The 20,799-nt window shown below is 60.6% G+C and overlaps 1 protein-coding gene across 1 annotated transcript in view; it reads left to right on the forward strand.

Moving 5' to 3' along the window:
* The window catches only part of LRP1 (LDL receptor related protein 1), a gene marked incomplete at its 5' end in the record, with an annotated part of 91,305 nt that overhangs the window by 35,137 nt on the left and 35,369 nt on the right, over nt 1-20,799 (forward strand). Inside the window, 18 exons of the mRNA XM_082011773.1 lie at nt 7,669-7,831; nt 9,239-9,461; nt 9,782-9,971; nt 11,377-11,520; nt 11,893-12,129; nt 12,762-12,942; nt 13,401-13,623; nt 13,881-14,070; nt 14,523-14,648; nt 15,274-15,414; nt 15,736-15,861; nt 16,123-16,239; nt 16,394-16,474; nt 18,669-18,836; nt 19,213-19,395; nt 19,597-19,797; nt 19,881-20,126; nt 20,471-20,668. Coding sequence (XP_081867899.1) covers nt 7,669-7,831; nt 9,239-9,461; nt 9,782-9,971; nt 11,377-11,520; nt 11,893-12,129; nt 12,762-12,942; nt 13,401-13,623; nt 13,881-14,070; nt 14,523-14,648; nt 15,274-15,414; nt 15,736-15,861; nt 16,123-16,239; nt 16,394-16,474; nt 18,669-18,836; nt 19,213-19,395; nt 19,597-19,797; nt 19,881-20,126; nt 20,471-20,668 — 3,138 coding nt within the window. The remainder of the gene's footprint in view (nt 1-7,668; nt 7,832-9,238; nt 9,462-9,781; nt 9,972-11,376; nt 11,521-11,892; nt 12,130-12,761; nt 12,943-13,400; nt 13,624-13,880; nt 14,071-14,522; nt 14,649-15,273; nt 15,415-15,735; nt 15,862-16,122; nt 16,240-16,393; nt 16,475-18,668; nt 18,837-19,212; nt 19,396-19,596; nt 19,798-19,880; nt 20,127-20,470; nt 20,669-20,799) is intronic.

The raw sequence follows: 20,799 nt of genomic DNA on the forward strand, positions 1-20,799 counted from the left end.
CTGCTCGGCAGGACGTGTCCAGGGCTGCTGGGAAAGGGCTGTGGAGGTTCCTTGATTTATTATTTCTTGTTTCAAGGTTTGTTGTTTTCTTTTTCTTTTATAAAACAAGCCCCCAGGAAGGGGTTTGAAATATCAGGACATTTGATCCCGAGTGCATTATAAACCCTAAACGATAGCAATCTGGCCATTATTAAAATACCTTCCTGGGCAGCATCTATCTAAACAAGCATGTCTAGGAGGTTGTTTTCATTGACTCCATTTCAGCCCTGTTACTCATAATGACCTGTCCTGTTGCCAATAAGCAGAAGAGCTGTAGGGTTTGGGACAAATTGATTTCAGAGAGATGTTGCTCTGCAGAGGAATCCAAGTACATTTCTTTCCCCACTTCGCATGGAAAGCTATTTTTCTTCCTTGCTGCCTCATCCTAGCCAAGAAAGAGGCTCCGATGTGAACTTACTTGGCAAGAAAGCAGGATGATTGGTAATTTCATCTGCTGATTCCTTTTTTTAACTGTTTATGTCTGTTCTCATAGCAGCGAAGCACAAGAGCAAGGGGTGTGGGTGCAGTGTCTGGGGCCAGTGTGCTCACACCAGCGCATCAGCTCTCTGTGTTGGAAGGTGCGATGATTTTAATCAGTCTGTTAACTGTCCCCACCGGCCTCTGTTCAGCCTGGAGGCAGATCTGCCACGGAGATACTCGGGACCACTCTTTGGCTCTGCCTGACACCTCTGGCTTTAATCACCCCTTGGTGTTGCCCCATGTGTGAGACAGGGATAAAGTCCCTGACAGGACCAAGACCCCAGAGCGGGGTTAGCTGGGCTGGGGTGGGTTCTGTTCCTCTCCAAGGTTTGCCAAGCAGTCTGAGGGCAAGAGCATCCCCACGCCAGGAGGGGACGGCTCTGCGGTGCTCGGGCTTGGTTAGATCTGTTGCCTGAGCTGCTGTCTCCTTTCCTGGTGGCTGCCCCAGTCGCCCCGGCTGTGGTGGTTCAGCGGGGAAGGGTCTTCTCTGCCTCTCCCTTCCTGGGATGGAGGAGCCCCGTGCAGTTGTGTCCCCCCGTGGTGAAAGCCGCTCTCCCTGGGCTGCTCCCCTGTCCATCTCTGGCCAGCCCCGAGGTGTTGAGCTTGGGGTGAGCTGCCTTCCCACATTGCTGGAGACGAAAGGGTGAAATGAATGTCCTGGGTAATTGGGGTCCTCTTGTGCACAGGGACGCGTTTGATTTCAGATGGACAGGAGTGCCTATCCCTGCACACATCTGTCTGTCTGTCCCGCACCACTGCCTGCCGTGCTTGTGCCCGGTTCACCACTCTGTGCCCAAGCCCTGCCGGGATCACCTCTGCCCAGATTGGCCCCATTTTTGCTTTCTTGTCCCCCCACCCCCAAAATCATCCTGACAGCAGTTCCGTGGGTTCCCATCGAACCTGTGTCTCTCCTTTCACCCAGAAGGAAGCCAAGCACCCTGTCCCTCCATCGGCCTCTGCTGAATATTTTTGCCCCTGGAATGGCCTCATTAAGGCAGAGTAATTAGCGGTCCCTTGGCTGCCCTCCACACAGCTGAGATGAAGCAAGCTCCATCTCTGTTTCTGTTCTTCCCACCTCTGGTGCCGTAGCTGGGCTCGTGCAGGCATGCTGCAGGGCTGACCCCAGCTGTGGGGAGGGGGGCAGGTTTGGGACCGGGGAGGAGGCACGAGCTGTCTGGCAGGAAGGTGACAGGATGCTGCCCAGGGTGTCCCCACTCCGGGAAGCTGGAGGCTGTGTCGGCCTGGGGCTGTGCCTGGTGCCGGAGAGGTGCCGGTGGCCCCCGAGCGTTTCCCCGGGGACGCGGCTGCGATGCTGCGCCGGTCGCGGGAGACCCGGGCACGGTGGGGGCCGGGGGCTGGGCAGTGCCCTGGCATCTTCTGTCAGCTGGCGGTCGCTGCGCCGGCCCCCGGGGCGGCCGGGCTGGGGCTCTGCTTCCGCAGCGCCCCGGTGACTGGGGGCCATGCAGCCGCGGGGGGGCCAGCTCTACCTCCCGGGGAGTATTTGGCTTGTGTGGGCGCGTGTGCGCGCAGAGACCGTAAGGGTTCTTCTGAATACCGAGTTAGACGTCCTGGACGCAGGCCACCGGCTTCCACCCAGCGGTTCCTCCTCTGAGCTAAACAGCTTAACAGAGGGGGTTTTAAACGTATTTATTTTTTAGCCCGGTTTTCTAAGGAAACAAGGCTGACGCGATGGCGGTGGCTGTGCGTGCCGCTGTCTGTCCCGTCTGCAGTCCCCTCCTCCCCGCCTTGGAGCTGGCAGCGAGGCCCGAGGTGGCGGCTCCTCGCACAAGGAGATGTCTGTTCCCAGGAGCCGGGGAGGGGGGCTGTGCCGGACCCTCGAGGGGCGTGAGGTGCCTGTCCATCCCGTGGCCAGCGCCCTTTGGGGCTGGAGTTTGTCTTCATGCCTGTCCTGTTAACATACTTCTAATTAAGGAAAATTGTCCCCAGGAGCAGTGTTTATCCATGGAGCATGTTGCTGTTACAGAGACGGTCTTGTTCTCTGGGGGAGAGGATGTCTGTGGAGGGAAGAGACAGAAATTCCTCCAGATTATGGTATTATGTAAATGTATCAAACGGATCATTCCCTATAAAAAGGAAAGTAGGAAACCAATGTATTTGAGGAGCCCTGGGGACTGCATTCCTGACGAGCTTCCGTTCCTCTTCTGGAAGCGTTTTTGAACTGAAACATTCGGCAACTTTTCCAAGCTTTTTTACACAGCAGCTGCGTGTCGTTGGCGCGCCCGGTGCCACGGGGCATGTAGCGTGGCCGCCTCCTGGGCTTCTCGCTGGGTGGCGAGTGGGATGCGGTCCCCCCCTCGCCCCTTGGGCTCGCATGGGTTTTGCCGGGAGCAGGAGGATGCAGCACCGACTGCCCTGGGAGGCTGCTCTCCGGGCGGCTTCTCCGCTTCCCATGCAGCGCAGAGAGGCAGTTCTGGTGCGGTGCCTGCTTGGGCCGTGGGCTGCGTGGTTATCTGTGCACACTTCTCTGCGGCTGGCCACTGCAGCCCGAGTGCCTTAGGCACTCGTTCACTGCTGGGACTTGTGTTAGGTCTGATCCGCCGTAGCTGAAGCAAAAAATGTGGGCTGTTCTTAGTAGATGCAGTTGGATGTAAATATTCTTGATGTAAAAGCAACGTGCAAATGTCAGCAGCGGAGCTCAGTCCAGCTCTTTTATCTATCCCGTGTGCTGGGGCAAGGGTGAAAATGCACCTCAGCAGAACGGGGAGCAAGGACCTTTGGTGACAGACCTCTGAGCCTGGCATTGGGAAGCAGTAATGTTTTCAGCTGCTTCAAAGGGGAGTTTTGCAAGGAGGGTTCCCAGCAGAGCTTGGACCTCTCCTGACCAGTGTCCCTGCCCTGCCTGATCCAGACACCCCATGGGGAGTGCTCCCTTTAGGAGTAATGGAGAAGCAGGATTTCTTCCAGACTGCTGCAGCACAGAGCACTCATTTCCAAGCTCTTTGCGCCTTCACCACTATAGGTGGTTTCTCTTCTTCAACGCTTAACTGTGCAAGAGTCTGAGTGAGCTGCTGAGCTGCACACATCTTAATTGCAGCTGTTTCAGAACTGTGTCGAAATCCATGTTTTAGTCTGAGAGAATATTGCGCGTTTCCTTCCTCCTTGTGTCAGGCCACAATTGATATATTTGCAGACTGCACAACAACTGATTCATGCAGAGGAAAGTTATGTGCTGGGTCAGCAAAGCTCGTTCCCCAAAAAACCCACAGCCTTGCGGTGCTTGATTGTTTGTGGGGTAAATCAGATGCTCCGTGGCTTGGGTTAAGGGAGGGAGAACCTCTGGCAGGAGCTCCTGTGGACAGTCATTGATTTGATGACCCACCTGTGCCAAGGACCTCTTCGAGTGGGATGAGTTGCTCCCAGCCCCATCAAGCACAGGACGAAGGTGGAATTGGGGGGGTAAAGGTTATTGCTGAGAGTGTCTGGGGAAGACTTGTGAGAGTTTATGGGGCCAAGAACTTCCTGGGTGGAGGCTAGAAGTTTCTGCTGCCTCTTGGGGCAGTTGCTCTTGCCGAGTGTGCCCTGGTAGTGCCGCAACAGGTCTCAGCCCAGTGTCGGAGGAGTCTGAGCTGGAAGTCACACGTGGGAGCCTTCTCCTCTGGCCAGCTGGCCCCAGTGGTGGCTCCTCAGGGCCTGTTGGCCCCAGGGGCTGCTTCAGCTTCTTCCACTGGTGGCCATGAGAAGGAAAAGGGAAAATCCAAGCACAGTGTGACATAGATTATTTTGTGGCAGGAACTTCAGCAAAAGCTTGGTCAGGGTCACTCTGTTCATGTTGAGTGTGAAACCAGGAAACATCTGTGCGGGGTGTGTTTCGGAGTTTGCTGAAGTTGCCAGCCTGCCCTTGTTGAGCAACGTGCCACTTGCACGCTGATGAACTTCTTGGTGCTCCCTCTCCCCTCTGTCCTCCCTTCGTCTGCCCTCTCTCCACAAGGAAGAGTGTCAAGGAAGTCAAAGCCCACTTCAACCAGCAGTGTTCCTGGCCAGGGCTGGCTGGTATGGACCATGGCTCACTGGCCTGATGAGGTTGGTTAGCTTCTTCCAGGAAGAGACTTTAAAGTTGACATTCCCTGTTCTCTGCCCCCACAAGCTCGTTTTCAAACTAGCAAATAAATAAATCTTGGGAAATTAGTTTTGCGTGTTGCAATTGCTTGCAACGCCCAGCAATGGTTGAGCAAGGAGGAAGACTTGACTCTGGGATGGGAATTGGTGGGAAGGATGCACCCGCCAGCCAGCTCCCCTCCACTGCTGGGAGCTGTGGGCAGAAGGAGAGGGGCGGGTGCTGCCCCAGGCTCCTTCCTTCCATGCAAGTTGTTCACAAGAGGGCCAGGCTGGTCCCTGCTGGTGCCCCTGAGCTGGGTCCTTGCACTTGTCCTGCCGGTCATGGGTGGCCGTGGCACACCTTCCCTGGGCATCAGCTGTCCTGCTGCGGGGGGAGAGGCCACGTCCCTCACTCCTCCCCTCTCCCAAAGCCAAGTGGTGAGTGGGGGGAGAGCTCTCTGCGGGCTAACACGAGGGGTTAAAAATAGACATTTGCTAAAAGAGCTTCTACTGAAAGTTCAAGAGGAAATCCAGGTTTAGTTGAGGCTAAAAGAAAGAGCTGAAAATAATAATAATAAAAACTGATTCCTGCGAAGGAGGGGGGAGGATGGCGGGCAGGGAGAGAAGGAGCAAGCTGAAAAACAAAAGCCTTTGAGGAGGGTAATGCTTTCCAGCTGCAAAAATACACCCTGGGAGAAGAGCAAGTGCTTGCATCACCCCCAGCTGCCCAGCGCAGCGCTGCCCTGCTCAGAGCTGGGGCCTGTCTGGGAGACCCCCGGGAGGACCAGGACCCTCTCCTCCGACGGGGAGAGGCGACCGTTGCAGAAACAGCCTGAGGGAAGCTGCGGGCCCCAGGAAGTGAGCGGCTGGAAAGCCATAGCTTGTTTTGGCCATTTTCCCTTCTGATTCCTGTTTAGCCTTCGAGTGCCGTGTTGGTGAACTTCCCCCCGTTGGACGGGTGGACAAGGCTCCAGCTCAGGGGGATGCGGCTGGTGAAGTGGCGGCGGCCCCGCGATGCCGGGGCTTTGGGGGAGAGCAACGGGGAAGGAGGTGTGGGCGAGCGCTGGCGACAGGGTGGCGATGGCTGGCCCCCCTCCAGGAGGAAAGCAGTGAGGGAAAGCAAAGCCCGTGGCCGAGGGGGTCCGTGCCCCTGTGCGGGGGGTGAGGGCCTCCGTGCCGTCCCACCGGGCGCTCCCCGTCCGCCCCTGCTTGGATCGCTCCCCTGGTCCTGTGACTCTGACTCAGCCGCGCAGGCGCCAGCCAAGACCTGCTTTTTTGGGGAATGCTTGCACATCCCTTTGCTGAAGTGTTTCTCGCCCAAGCAAGGCTGCGTGTGTGTGTGGCTTTGCCGCCCCCGCCCCTTGTCAGGGCTGAATTGGGGCTGGGGGGTGCAGGGGGGTGGGAGGGCAGGCGCCGCTCCAAGCAGCGTGACTCAGGCAGCCCCATCTCGGAGGCAGAGTGTGGGCCCTGTGCCACCCCTGTGCACCTTTTTGGGTGGTTTTCGCTCAGCATGAAAACCTCTATCACCAGCGGGCACCCAGGAGCCAGGTTGGGGGGGGCAGGGGCCCCGGCTGGACCAGGAGCCCCGACTTTGCCCCAGCCCCACCACCAGGTCTGGCACGTTGGGCAGCGCAGCAGGAGCCCTGTGTGGGCCTTTGGTTAGGCTGGTTTGATGCTAATTCCTTGGCTCTGGCTGTTTCCACTTGTTTTTACAAGATGCATCATACTGGGTGGTGGCTGCAGGCGCCGCAGCCTCACCGTTCCGGAGGGGAGGGTGGTGGGTCACCAGCCGGCCATCGCTGCTGGCAGGACGTCCCCGTCGCCAGGGCCTTGACACAAAATGCTCAGTGGAGGCATGCGAGCAAGCTGGCCTGGATAACTCCGGGACTTGGGGCTTGGGTTTGTGCTCAGACAGGGCACCCTTAAACCACGGGGTGCTCGTCCGTTGGGTCTCATCAAAATCCAGGCAGCGCTTTGTGGTGCTACAGCAGGGAAGGGCTTGATATCATCAGGCCGAATCCTGCGAGCAGGGGCAGTGCAGTCCGTTGCAAAACGTCCTGGCTTGATTCATGTCTCCCCTCCCTCTGTGCTCCCGAGCTTCTGCTCTGGTTAATAATTCAGCAGCGTCTGGCCCTGCTCCTCCGGGGCTGTCTGGGTCCCGATGTCCTCGGGGTGGTGGGGCTGTGGGGCTGCTGTTGCTCCCAGCCCTGCTTTGCCTTGCCCATGCCTGCTGTGAGGCAGGTGGTGTGGGGTCTTGGGCGGCTCTAACAGAAACGATAAGCCTCCGAAGTACTTGGCATCTCACAGAACCTCTGGGAGCTGCAGCCCCTCACCCCAGCCTCTGGCCTGGGGCTGGCAGGGGGGGCGGAGGGCGGGCGGGCGCTGACCTGATTGCAAGGAAGGAATTCAGGTGCATTGGGTTTATCCGATTTAACAGGCTTTCACTGATTTAATTAAATACTTAAGCGCCGCATGCCAGATGCGGTCTCTCACCTGCTTCAGGGCTCGGGGCGTCCTTGCAGCTCTGGATGAGCACTGCCCGGTCTGCCTGTGCCGCCTCACCCGCGCGGGGCTCTACCTACGGCCCCCAGCTGCCGCGGTCCCTCCCTGCGCTGCCGTGAGCACGGGTTCGGCAGACATTTGCCGCCCTGATGCTGCACTCTGAGCCTCTTCCCCCTCTCTGCTACTCGGCTCTCCAGGAGCTGACTTTGCCTCCTCCCTGCCCCAGTGCCCGTCTCACAGAGCCTTCCCCCTGCTCGGGCCGGTGTTCCTGTGGGGATGCTTTCCCGGCTGCGTGTGATGTCTCTGAAAGTGCTGCTGCTTGCAGCTGGGCTTCCTGGCTGGTGGCAGGTCCCATCTCCCTCGGGAGGAGAGGATGGGTTGCGGTGTTGATCCACACAGGGTGCCAGGGCCAGGTTGCTGGTACAGTGCAAATCACAGCTCCTTTGTGGCTCACACAGCCTCACTTCTCAGCTGCGTTTGTGCTTGAGACGTCTGGTGGGCTGGGAAGCGGTCGGAGACCACGGGCACGGGTAGGGCTCCTGCCTCCCTGCCTGCCTAACCTCTCCTCACGCCGCCTCTCCCACGGCCTAGATGTGGAGCAGATGGCTATTGACTGGCTCACGGGCAACTTCTACTTCGTCGATGACATCGATGACAGGATCTTTGTCTGCAACAAGAATGGAGTCACCTGCGTTACGCTGCTGGACCTGGAGCTGTACAACCCCAAGGGGATAGCGCTGGACCCAGCTATGGGGTAAGAGTCCTGCTTGGGGGTGGGAGGGCTCAGTGTTGCTGCCTGCACCTGCACCACTGATTTGAGGAGTGGTCCAGGAGGGTCCGGCTGCTGCACTCAAGCGGGTAGCAGGGATGCTGCTGGAGAAGTGACTCACCCAGCAGCAAGGGCCCCTCTGGGCTTTAGCACTGAGTGCATTGCAGCATTTTCTATCCCTCAGCTGAAATCAGGACCATGCGCTGTAAGGTAGTCACATCAGTACCATTTTAAGCAGCCCACTGGTACCAGCCAGTTTCGGAGATGAAGGTTTGGTCCTTAGGGGTGGGTCAGAGCAGTCTGAGCCTCTGCTCAGCTGGCACTGCACTGGGGACAGGCGCCTGTGTGGGAGCAGAGCCAGACCGGTGCGGCACTGGGGAATGTCAGCATCTGAGCCCGGTCTTCTAATTAGGTGTTCTTTGTGACAGTTGGCACGTGTGTGGTCCTTCTGTCTGCGGCTGGTGGGGTCTCCTGTACCTGCGTGCTGTGTCCAGAAGACCCTCTCTGGAGGGGTGCTTCCCGCTCTGCCTGCCCTGAGTAGTGGCTTTTCTGGTGCTCGGTCCTGCAGGACAGACCTGGCCAGGCTCAGGACAAGCTGCTGCTTCCAGCACGTGGCTGTGTGGTTACAGCTTTGCACTGGCTTTTGGGAACGAAAACAGTCAGATACTTGTATGGATCGAGCAGCTCCCCTTGTGCCTATTTATAAGGGTGCTGCGGTCAGATGGCAACTCTCAGGCAGCTGCCTTTTGCAAAATCCTGTGCAAGCTGGGATACTGAGTCACTGGAGCAGCTCGGGGCACGCACGGCAGCTGCTGGACCCTGGGAGTGGGGAGCTGGCGTGGCTGAGGCCATGGTGGGCAGAGCAGAGCACGGCCCGGGCACTCGGGGCAGCAGTGCCAAGGCCCAGCTCTGTGCTGCGCCGTGCCTGGGAAGCGCTGTGCCAGCAGCGACTGCTGCAGGCGGGATGGCCCTCAGGCACGCAGCACCTAGACAGATCTATCGGGTTGTGTTTTAACGTGTCTGCTGGTGGAGGGCCCTGGACCTCTTCCTGGTGACACCAGCAAATCTTCATTGAAGCTTTTGTCCACCTGTCTCAGCATCTCTGCCCAGGTTGCTGTGGCTCCTCTGAGTTCCCTCAGCTGCCGTGCCTGGCAGCAGGTGCAGGCAGGCGCTGCCAGCCCTTGGCACAGCTGGGCCATGCAGGCACTGAGAAGCTACCCTGGGCCGGCCCTGGCCGGGAGTTACTGTCGTGGACCCCAGCCACCCTTGTGCCCAGGGGGGCAAGCCCGTGTCTGCAGGCATGAGCGTGCGCTGTGTGTCTGTGTCCTCCCTCTCTTGGGGTTGAACGTGACATCCAGGCTCTGAGCTCCTGCGTTTGCCCTTCTCACACAGCAAAGTGTTCTTCACCGACTATGGGCAGATCCCCAAGGTGGAGCGTTGCGACATGGACGGGCAGAACCGCACCAAGCTGGTGGACAGCAAGATTGTCTTCCCCCACGGCATCACCTTGGACTTGGTGAACCGGCTGGTGTACTGGGCTGATGCATACCTGGACTATATTGAGGTGGTGGACTACGAAGGCAAGAACAGACATACCATCATCCAGGGCATCTTGGTGAGTGGGGCCAGAGGCAGGTCAGGGTCAGGGTGGCCTTATGGCAGCGTGCTAGAGGCATGTCTGAGCTTGGCCTGCTGTGGGGCACTGGTCCACAGGCTTGACTTTGCTGGTCCAGCAAAGAAAAGGCATGAGCTGCTGAACATCATCCGGTCCTGCAGCACCCACCTGCCAAGCCTAATCTCATGCCCTAAATGAGGTGGGGGTGAGAGTCGTAGAGCGGGATCAGGGGCAAGGATCGGGGACTTCACACGCCTTGGAGCCGGGGTTCTCATGTCTCCTCCTGAATTCTTCATGGATACTTGCGCGGTGCCTTCCAGATTGAACACCTCTATGGGCTAACTGTCTTTGAGAACTACCTCTACGCCACCAACTCTGACAATGCCAACGCCCAGCAGAAAACCAGCGTCATCCGGGTCAACCGCTTCAACAGCACCGAGTACCAGGTGGTGACGCGGGTGGACAAGGGAGGAGCACTGCACATCTACCACCAACGGCGCCAGCCCACAGGTGGGACCCTAGCATGGGAAAAGCAGCTTCTTGGACCCCAAAGGCTGGGTGGCGATGTGGACAGGCTGCACCTCCTAAATTCTCGTTCCTAATGGGGCCAGACACCCAGGACGGGTTGACTTGCCCAGGAGCCTCCGCCAGTAGCACCCTGTGGCCCTGAGGAGCCGTGCTCAGCCCGGGCCTGGCCCTACCCAGTCGCCCCCAGCTCCCCCGCTCCCTGCGAGCTCTGTGTGCCTGGGCAGGGGGGCAGCAGCAGAGTGGGGGGCACTGCCGGAGCTTGCCCAGGGCTGCCGAGTGCCGGGTGGGCTGAAAAGCATGAGCCCAGGGACAGGGATGGAGAAGCTGCCTGACTTGCCCTGAGTCCGCAGGGACTCCCGGAGCTGCTGTCCCATTGACAGCACTCCTTGTTCTGGGCCTTGAGTGGGATCCCTGCTCCTCAGGCAGCCAGGGGTGGCCTCTCGCCGGGCTGCCGAACACCCCAGGGTGCCCCGGCCCCTGATATCGCTCTGTCTCCTCCTGCAAGAGACATGGCAGCCGTCCCTGTGAACTGGGTGGCTGTGCCACGTGGTTGGTCGGTCACGTCTCACTGGAGAGCGCAGGGACATTGGAGCAGATACGGCATCTTTAAATATTAATGGCTCCCTTTTGCGGTGCCCACACACTGTCGGTCCCCGCTGCTGGTGTGTTCACCCTTAAACCGGGGCCGCGTGCTCCCAGGCACCAAGGGATTTCAAGGGAGTTGAAAGGCTTCAGAGCTGCACTGTCCCCTCCCCGCGTCTGTACCTGTCTGCCTGCTCCACCACCAGCACCTTCCTGCTGTTAATCAATTTACTCGTTCAAAATTCTCTTAGAATCTGCAGTCTGCTTGGCGTTTTCCAGAATATAAAACAAATTGGGAGATTTCCGAGCGGTGAAGGCGTGTGGTTAAAGGGGCTCTCCGGGCCAGTGCTGGCTGTCCCTGCGCCAGGGCTCATTCTGCCGGTGCTGTCCACGGAGTAGCTGGGCAGCCCCACTCCTTCCATGGCTTGTGAGGGATGGCTGGCAAGATGGAGGCAGCGTGGCCCAGTGTCTGTGGCGGTGTGCTGGGATATGCTGTGCTGGTTTCTGCTCTGCAGTGATCCTTCATCTTGGACAGGTCCTTCCCCTCTCTGCATTGCCTGTCCTGTGCAACGCTTAGGCCCTGGCTAACCGGCCAGGAGCTCCAGAGGGAAGGGCCCCCCCTAAAGCCCCAAGAGCCATGGTCTGGCCGGCAGCATCCATGAGACCATTCCGCATCCCTGCGGTTGCAGACTGGTGTCCCCCGCCTGCCCGTGCTTCCTGGCCAGGGCGGACCTGCGGCTGGGCAGGGCATCTCTGCGCTGCTCTGGTTGCCTCCGGCTGCTGCAGCCCGCGCTCTGTGTTGCAGTGAGGAGCCATGCCTGCGAGCCAGATCAGTTCGGCAAGCCGGGAGGCTGCTCAGATATCTGCCTCCTCGGGAACAGCCACAAGACCCGAACCTGCCGGTGCCGCTCCGGGTTCAGCCTGGGCAGTGACGGGAAGTCCTGCAAAAGTGAGTCCCGGCCTGCTCTGGAGAGCTGCGGGAGGGGGCGAGGGGGCTGGTGGCTGCCCCTGTCTGCGAGAGACTGGGGTGGGCAGAAGTGCTTGTGCCAGAGAGTTGGGAGCACACGGGCCTGGGGCAAGCGGAGGTTTTCAATTCTTTCCCTCCTGGTTGCAAACACCCCTTTTCTTCCCAGCCTAAGCTGTGGGCTGCCCGCGGGGCTGTGCAGTCCCTGCAGACCTGCTGGGTGCAGGGGCAGGTTGCTGCCTCTTACCTGGCCTCTGCAACCCCATGAAAGCCCCAGTGCCATGGTGCGTTGGGCTGCCCGCCCCCAGTGCTGCCCTGGCCTGGCTGGTGGCAATGGCTCTCCTTATGTCTCTGCAGAGCCCGAGCATGAGCTGTTCCTGGTGTACGGGAAGGGGCGTCCAGGCATCATCCGTGGGATGGACATGGGGGCCAAGGTGCCAGACGAGCACATGATCCCCATCGAGAACCTCATGAACCCCCGAGCGCTGGACTTCCACGCTGAGACCGGCTTCATCTACTTCGCTGACACCACCAGTTACCTCATCGGACGCCAAAAGATTGACGGCACGGAGCGAGAGACCATCCTGAAGGATGGTGCGTGGCCAAGGGGCCCAGCCTGGTCCCTCCCCAGCGCGGTCAGCCTCTGGGAGCCAGCAGCAACAGCCATCAGTGCATTTCCTCATGTAACGGCAGCACTTCTGTCCTGTCCCTTGCACCTTTGACCCTTAAAACAAAGGCTTGAAGCTGCTGTTTGGGTTTATCTGTAGCCTGCTGTTGAGAGACAGGTACAGAGCACATGCCCCAGCAGAGGCGGGAGAGGGACCCCTGTCCCTGGATGTCCCCCTCCTGCCTGAGCTGGCCCAGCCCAACCGGCTCAGGTGGGAGGAGGAGGGAGGGATGGGGGATCCTCAGGGTCCCTGGGGCTCAGTGCCATGGCTGATCCATCCCCACGCTGCCAGCTGAGTACGTTTGTGTTGCCTTGGGGCGAACCAGCTGAGGATACTCCTGGATTTGAGTTTTTCCAGCCCAGGCTCCCTGTGGCTGCGGTACCTCTGGGGGAGCTGCCTGCACTGGGGCGGGGGGGCATCGTCATCCCTGTTGGTTTGAGTGGGGATTGGGAGGTGCCGAATGCACTGTGAATCATATGGGGCTGTCGCTTCTGCTTCTCATCTTCCTGCTGCCTTGCAGCCCTGGTGATGAGTGCCTGCTACTGCTTTTCCCCAAAGGCATCCACAATGTGGAAGGGATTGCTGTGGACTGGATGGGGAACAACCTGTACTGGACGGATGACGGCCCTAAAAAGACCATCAGCGTGGCTCGGCTGGAGAAGGCTGCCCAGACGCGGAAGACACTGATCGAGGGGAAGATGACCCATCCCCGAGCGATCGTGGTGGACCCCCTGAACGGGTGTGGGTGCCTGGGTGGTCAGGGTTGGCTCGTGGGAGGGCACAGCTGCTCCTGCCCACAGCAGGGTCCAGCAGAGCTGGCGGCTGGGTCCCCAGCTCTGCATGGCGGTCGCTGCGTCTCTGAGCATTTGCAGTGGCTCATGAGCTGTGACGGCAGGGCCGGGCAGCAGCTCCGGCTGTGGTGATGGCAGCAGCTCCGCACTGCGCGGCAGCTTCAGCCTGGGCTTGGTGGTACTGGCGTGGGTGGGAGGGCTGTCGGGCTGTTGTGTTGGGCTGGGGTCTAGCTGTCGGCACAGGGCAGCAGGACCTGCCTGCTGCTTCGTGTCAGCCACTCCGCGAGCAGCCAGAGCATTCACACCTGGTTCTGTGGAGGCAGAACCAGTCGCTCTTCAGATCAGTGGTGGGGTGGGCTCCGAGCCCAGCTCGTCTGCGTCTGTAACAGCTTAGTGTCTGTGGCAGGTGGATGTACTGGACGGATTGGGAGGAGGATCCCAAAGACAGCAAGAGGGGCAAGATCGAGAGAGCCTGGATGGACGGTTCCAACCGCAACATCTTCATCACCTCCAAGACCGTCCTGTGGCCCAATGGGCTGAGCCTGGACATCCCGGCCAAGATCCTTTACTGGGTGGATGCTTTCTATGACCGCATCGAGATGGTCTATCTCAACGGCACCGAGCGGAAGGCAAGTGGAGGCCCCGTGGGCTTTCGGATGCTGATCGCTGCAGACTTGGGGCCATGGGCAGCCGAGCCATTGCCTCAGCTAGACTGCATCTGCTGTGGGTCTACTCGGTGGGTGGCTGGCCATGTTCAGCCACGCTCCCCTGCTGCCTGTCCCCTCCTCTCCCCTTCCAATGTCCCTTGCCCTGTCCTGCCACGTGGGGTTTCCCTGGGCACCCGTCGCAGCTAACAACGAGCCTCTCCACTTCCCTGCACCCACAGATCGTGTACGAGGGCCCTGAGCTGAATCACGCCTTTGGGCTGTGCCACTACAGCAACTTCCTCTTCTGGACCGAGTACCGCAGCGGCAGCATCTACCGGCTGGACCAGGCCTCCAAGGTGGTGAGCCTGCTCCGGAACGAGCGCCCGCCCATCTTCGAGATCCGGATGTATGATGCACAGCAGCAGCAAGGTGCTGGGGCCACCTCTGCCTGGCACCGCCAGGACCTGCTGTGCACGAGGGAACAGGGGGGCTGGAAGAGGGATGGGACTGGGGATCGGTGGCTGAGGAAGTGCCCAGCCTTCCTCTTGGCCATATCCCTGCCTGTCTGTCTATCCCCATGCATGCTGTCTTTCTGTAAACCCTGCTATCACTCATCCCCTGCCCTTCCAGCCTTTTCTCTTTTTCTCCCCCTCCCTCCATACCTGCCAGGCTTCCTGGCTAGTTCAGCCAGGCTTTGTGTCTCCTGATGGGTCCCCACTGCCTTGCATGGCCTCATGAACTGGGGTTTCCAGCTGGGTTCCAACTGTGGAGCCTATTGAGGGAGTCCAGGGGGCCGAGAGCACCCAGCAGCCCGCTGTGGGTCAGCAGGGTTCCCTGGGTGCTGAAGTCCCCATCTTGTTACCCCTGCCTTGCCTCCACAGTGGGCTCCAACAAGTGCCGCGTGAACAACGGTGGCTGCAGCAGCTTGTGCCTGGCCACCCCCCGGGGCCGTCAGTGTGCCTGTGCTGAGGACCAGATCCTGGGCTCAGACTCTGTCACCTGCCAGGGTAGGCTGCCCACTGGGGACCCCCTCTCCCCAAGCGATGGGCAGGGACACAGGATCTAGGGCTGCGCTCTGGCACATCAGCCCTGATGCCTCACGCGGTGCAGGGCTGGCCCCGGGGCTCAGGGAGGTGGGTGCTCCCTGCACCCATGGGAGCTTGCAGACAAGTCACGTTAACGGCTCCAGTTCCTCCTCTCGCACAGTGGCAGCAGGACAGCCACCTGTCCACGGAAATGGGTGGAAATCCCTGGTGGGGATCGCTGCACAGCTTCTGTGCAACCGTGTCTGATACTGCTCGCACAGTCGGGGCAGGTTCACTCTGCTGTCAACTTGGGGAAGAGCCAGGTTCAGGGCTGTGAGCCTGGGCAGTGATGTGTTTCACCAGCTTACGTGAGAGGGGTGAAGCTTTGCTGGTGCGGTCCATGCATGCAGGCTGAGCCCCCTTGATCGTGGGCTGCACCTTCTTGTTTTGTGCCCAGGAGCTGGTGCACGTGGGCAGGAGTGTCTGTGTACACTCTCGGGGGCTGCTGGGCAGTCATGTAGACATCCTGTTAGCCTGGGGACACAGGACTGTCCTCGCTGCTGCACTTGGTTAAAATTATCCCCTCCCTTTGCTTTTCCCTTGCCAGCCAACCCGTCCTACATCCCCCCTCCGCAATGTCAGCCCGGGGAGTTTGCCTGCAAGAACAACCGCTGCATCCAGGAGCGCTGGAAATGCGACGGGGACAATGACTGCCTGGACAACAGTGACGAAGCCCCTGAGCTCTGCCGTACGTAGCTGCCTCCTGTACGGCAGGATAGTGGTTTACGCACTCCTGGGGTGGCAGGATTCGGGCTAAGCTCCCCCCAGGTGTGTGGCCGATGGCTGGGACGGGGTCGGGCAGCCAGGGCCCCTGTTGTCCCTTCCCCACCTCTAGGAGGGGAGCAGGCTTGAGCAATTCAGGGGGGAGATGGTGATTAGGATCCTGGATCCCCAGTTTGTTTGAGGCTCCCTGCCCTTTTCTGTCTCAGTTTTTCTCTCCCCCAGACATGGAGGGGGAATGGGCATGGGATAGAGAAGGGCAGGCCCTGAGCACGCGTTTCCCCTGCAGACCAGCACACCTGCCCCTCGGACCGTTTCAAGTGCAAGAACAACCGCTGCATCCCCAACCGCTGGCTCTGCGACGGGGACAACGACTGCGGGAACAACGAGGACGAGTCCAACTCTACCTGCTCAGGTGAGAAGCCTGCCTCATCCTGCAGAGGGAACAGAGGGAGAGCTCACACTGCTGTGCCGAGCTGCAGCCTTCGCTGTTCCCTGCATGCTGCAGGGCTGAGGTTTCGGGGCCTTGCGAGTCCCTGCTGCCCACCTTGCAGCTAGTTTGGCTTCTACGCCTGTGCCTCGCAGGAGCCCCGGAGGGGGGTTGTTCCCCACCTTTCCCCCAGCAAAGCAATGCACCACCAGCTACTAAAGCGCTCTCTGTCTCTCCCTGGGCCAGCTCGGACCTGCTCCCCCAACCAGTTCTCCTGTGCCAGTGGGCGCTGCATCCCCATCTCCTGGACGTGTGACCTGGACGATGACTGTGGGGACCGCTCCGACGAGTCTGCCTCGTGCGGTGAGCTGGGGGGGGAGTGCTGGGCGCACAAGGCCATTTGGGGGAGCACTGCTCCTCACCCCACTGTGGGGCAGAGACATCAGTGGGGCCAGGCGTGGGCATTGGGGCACAGGGTATCTCCCCCACCCTGACTGTGCCTCTGCCTCCTCCGCAGCCTACCCCACCTGCTTCCCCTTGACGCAGTTCACCTGCAACAACGGGCGCTGCATAAACATCAACTGGCGGTGTGACAACGGTAAGGACCCCCCGACAGCTGCCAAGGGGGACACAGCCGGGGACAGCGCGATCAGATGCAGGGGTGCCAGTCTGGCGGGGGTCTGTGTTCCTGTAAGGGCCACTTCTCCGCCTTGTGCTAAACAGCAGAGCCCTGGCCCTGAAAGGAGGAGGCGTTAGCTGAAGCTGTAAGTGCATCCTGCAACACCAAGACCCACATTTTTCTTGGCTGCCCTTGGGGGAGCGGGTGTTGCAGGAACAGCCTGGCAGGCATCATTTCAGCAGACCTTGGCATTCTTTGCAATGTGGCCAAAGCTCTGCCCCAGTGCTTGAGACAAATGTGGAGTGGCCTGTGCTGCTGGCGGGGCTGAGTCAGGTCCCGTAGTCCCAGGGAAGGCAGGAGAGGTCTCCCAGAGAGCTCAGGTCTGGTCTCTGTTTCCAGGGCCAGGCCTGGGAGAGAGGATTTGCCCCAGGGCTGCTTTCCTTCCCCAGAGGTTTGTTTCAGTCTTCCTAGCAGCTCTGCATCATTAGGTTTAATTAGTGGCTTCAGAGAGGGTGAGGTACCTTCAGAGCAGGTGAGGTACCTTCAGAGCTGTAGAGTGCAGGTGCTGGTGCAGGAGGTTAGCGGGGAGCTGTGGATGCAGGTCTCTCCCTGGGGTCTTCCTGAGGAAGTAGCCTCTTCCTTCTGGGGCAGGCCTACCTCTGAGCCATACCCACCAAGGGACAGTCTCTTTTCCTGGGGACCCACCAGTGCTGGCAGCCAGGCACTCACCAAAGCGATGGCCTTTGTGTGGAGCACCTCTGTGCAGCTAAGAGCCTCGCCAGGCACCTGTGGGGCAGGAGCTGCGGTGACGAGGTGCTCACAGCCCAGATGCCCTGGGCTCCCCCAGCACCCTCTGCTGCTTCTGGTCTCGCCTCCCAGGCCGCTCGGTGTGCCTGTGCAGCCTCTGTGTGTCCCTCTCCATGTCCATGTTCACGTCCCGGCGTCAGCCTGTTCTTGTGCCGCTCTCTGTGCGTGTGCCGTGTTGTGTTGTTTTGTTTGTCATTGTGCCCACTCTCCTGTCTGGTTGGTTCTGTGTTTCAGAAAAAGATTGTGGGGATGGCTCTGACGAAAAGAACTGTCCAAAGCCTACCGGTTAGTGCATAGATCAACATGCACCAGACCCCTAACCTGGCCCCACACAACTCCCAAACCTGTCCCCTCCAGAGTGCTGTGAGCCTCGTGGGCTGCTTCTCCAGACACTGGCAATGCCCCCCGCGCGCTCTGGCAATACCCCCTGCGCTCCAGCAGCGCGAAGGATGCGCCAGGTGCTGGGGAGCGAAGCATCCGTCCCTCCTAGCTCAGTGCGTGGAGTCGCCGGGGAAGCTCCCGTTGGTGGGAGCCTGGAGAGTTCAGGGTCGGCAGCTGCAGGAGCTGGGCTGCTGGTGAAGCTGTGTGGCAGCCGTCAGTGTCTTTGTTCCTCTGCCCGTTGTGAGCTCCCTGTGTGGGGGAAGCAGAGGCATGGGGAGGCAAAGGCCCTTTGCCGAGCTCAGGCGGGGCGTCCGCAGCGGAGCAGAGCGCTATGGTGGTTCCAGCAAGCCAGGCCAGCCCTGCGCCCTGTTCCCTGTGCCGGCGCCAGCAGGGCAGGCCGAGGGGCTGCATTGCCAGTGTCACGGCACCACCAGACTAAAGCTCCTGCTGCCTGTCAGTGGGCGATGGGGTTTCCTCCAGGCAAGCTGACACCCCCAATTGGCCATGCCAGCCCACCTCCCTGTGGATGCGCCCCGTAAAGGAGTGCTGCGTCCCTCCAGCTCTGCTCCCCCTGCGGAGCAGAGCGGCCCCCCTGGTGCTGGGCACCCTCCCAGCCTCCCCAGGTACATGGCTGATCTATGCAGTTTCTGTGTTTCATTTTCTTTGTGTGCTGCTGGTGCTTGGCTGCGCCTGGCGAGAGTGTCGGGGGGTGGGAGGGCCGGGGGCCAGGAGGGCCGGGGGCCAGGGGCTCTCGGTTCAGCCCGGCCTCTCCCGCAGGGGTCCTGCCGCCAGTGCCGAGGGGCTGTCTGTTGCCCCACGTCCTGTCTGCTGGTGCAGTCTGTCCGATTCCCGTTGTTCCCCGCTTCCCCCGGCCGCCTCCTCTGGCAGGGGGTCTCTGCCTTCCTCCCTCCTGCCGTGCCTCCAGCAGCCCTCCTGGCTGGCCGGGCACCCTCTGAGCCCCTTCCTGCTCCCCTTCCCTCTCCAGACAACGACTGCGGGGACAACAGCGACGAGGCGGGCTGCAGCCACTCCTGCTCCAGCAACCAGTTCAAGTGCAACAGCGGGCGCTGCATCCCTGTGCACTGGACCTGCGACGGGGACAATGACTGTGGGGACTACAGCGATGAGACTCACGCCAACTGCACCAACCAGGGTGAGCCCCAGGCTGCGGCGGAGCCGGCTGCTTGCTGTGCTGCTGCTCTGTGTCCTCACCTGGGGGGACTCAGGTCCTGCCCTGGGAGGGAGGGAGAGAGCGGCAGATGGACACCCCTGGGCATCAGCTCTGCTGCCGTCTTGCCCGGGGAGCCGCAAGCCCCCCTAGGCAGAGCCCCAGCTTCCAGGCAGGAAATCCTGCAGCCTCCTCTGCCCACCATGGGTGCCCAGATAACCCCCCCTTCTGCACCTCTGGGTGCCTCCAGCCCTTTCCCTGCTGGGCTGAGTGCCCAGTCCTCCTCCTGCCCCCCGAGCCCAGCCCGTTCCCAGCTCCTCGGGGCGAAGGCAGTGAGCGGGTGTGCGTGCCCTCCCGCCAGCCACGCGCCCACCCGGGGGCTGCCACACTGATGAGTTCCAGTGCCGGCTGGACGGGCTCTGCATCCCCATGCGCTGGCGTTGTGATGGCGACACAGACTGCATGGACTCCAGCGATGAGAAGAACTGCGAGGGGGTCACCCATGTCTGCGACCCCAACGTCAAGTTTGGCTGCAAGGACTCAGGTGAGAGCAGGGGAGGGGGGAACCACTGCCCCCTGCCCCCTCTGACCTGAGAAAGGGAGTGGGACCGGCTTTGGTTTGGTGGGGATGGGGACAGGGGACGTGCTGGAGGGACACCAGCTCCAGGGCAGCTGGGACCCAGAGTGCCTGAAATAACATCTCCTCGGCATCTGATCTGCTCCCTTCTCGCTTTCCCCTTGGCAGCCCGCTGCATCAGCAAGGCCTGGGTCTGCGACGGCGATAGTGACTGCGAGGACAACTCAGACGAGGAGAACTGCGAGTCGCTGGTGTGCAAACCTCCCTCCCACACCTGCGCTAACAACACCTCCATCTGCCTCCCCCCCGAGAAGCTCTGCGACGGCTCTGACGACTGTGGGGATGGCTCTGACGAGGGAGAGCTCTGTGGTGAGTGCGGAGCTGGGCACTGGGACATGGGGTCCCAGCCAGGAGTGGGATGAGGACCTGATGAGCATGTCCTCTCTCCGCAGACCAGTGCTCCCTGAACAACGGCGGCTGCAGCCACAACTGCACGGTGGCCCCTGGCGAGGGCATCGTCTGCTCCTGTCCCCTGGGGATGGAGCTGGGCTCGGACAACAAAACCTGCCAGATCCAGAGCTACTGTGCCAAGCACCTCAAGTGCAGCCAGAAGTGCGAGCAGGACAAGTACAATGTCAAGTGTTCCTGCTATGAGGGCTGGATGCTGGAGCCCGACGGCGAGAGCTGCCGCAGCCTGGGTACGCTTGGGTGGGCTGCAGGGGCTTGGCAGCATCGCCCCAGCTGCCTGTGATGGGCGTGTCCCCCTGCTCTCCGAGGCAGCGACAGCGGAGCTGAGGACCATGCTGACGGGCATGGCCAGGTCCTGGGGGGATCTGCCTGTGGACAGTGGGCCCCTTGCTGTCCCCACTCGGCACAAGGTGCCCTTTACGGTGCAGGGGTGTGGGTGGTCCCTCAGCCTGGGCTGGGGCCAGGAGCTGGGGACACCTTCTACCCACTGGTGTGGGGACCGTTAGTCCCACACAGCCCCTGCCCGTCACCCCTTGTCTGTGCCCCGCTTCTGAACCCACTCTGCTTTCCCCAGACCCCTTCAAGCCGTTCATCATATTTTCCAACCGCCACGAGATCCGCCGCATTGACCTGCACCGGGGTGACTACAGCGTCCTGGTCCCCGGGCTGCGCAACACCATTGCCTTGGACTTCCACCTCAACCAGAGCTCGCTGTACTGGACCGATGTGGTGGAGGACAAAATCTACAGGGGAAAGCTGCTTGAGAATGGGGGTGCGTAGCCCTGGAGCAAGCTGGCAGGGGCCAGGCAGGTGGGAAAGCAGGGGAGTGGATCTGGGATAGGGCATTGGCAAGGACCCCTTGGTAGCCCACAACGGTGCGGCTGCTGGAGCCCACAACCCCTG

The sequence above is a fragment of the Phaethon aethereus genome, assembly GCF_964289735.1.
Source record: "Phaethon aethereus genome assembly, chromosome: 29".
NCBI classification, from domain to species: domain Eukaryota; kingdom Metazoa; phylum Chordata; class Aves; order Phaethontiformes; family Phaethontidae; genus Phaethon; species Phaethon aethereus.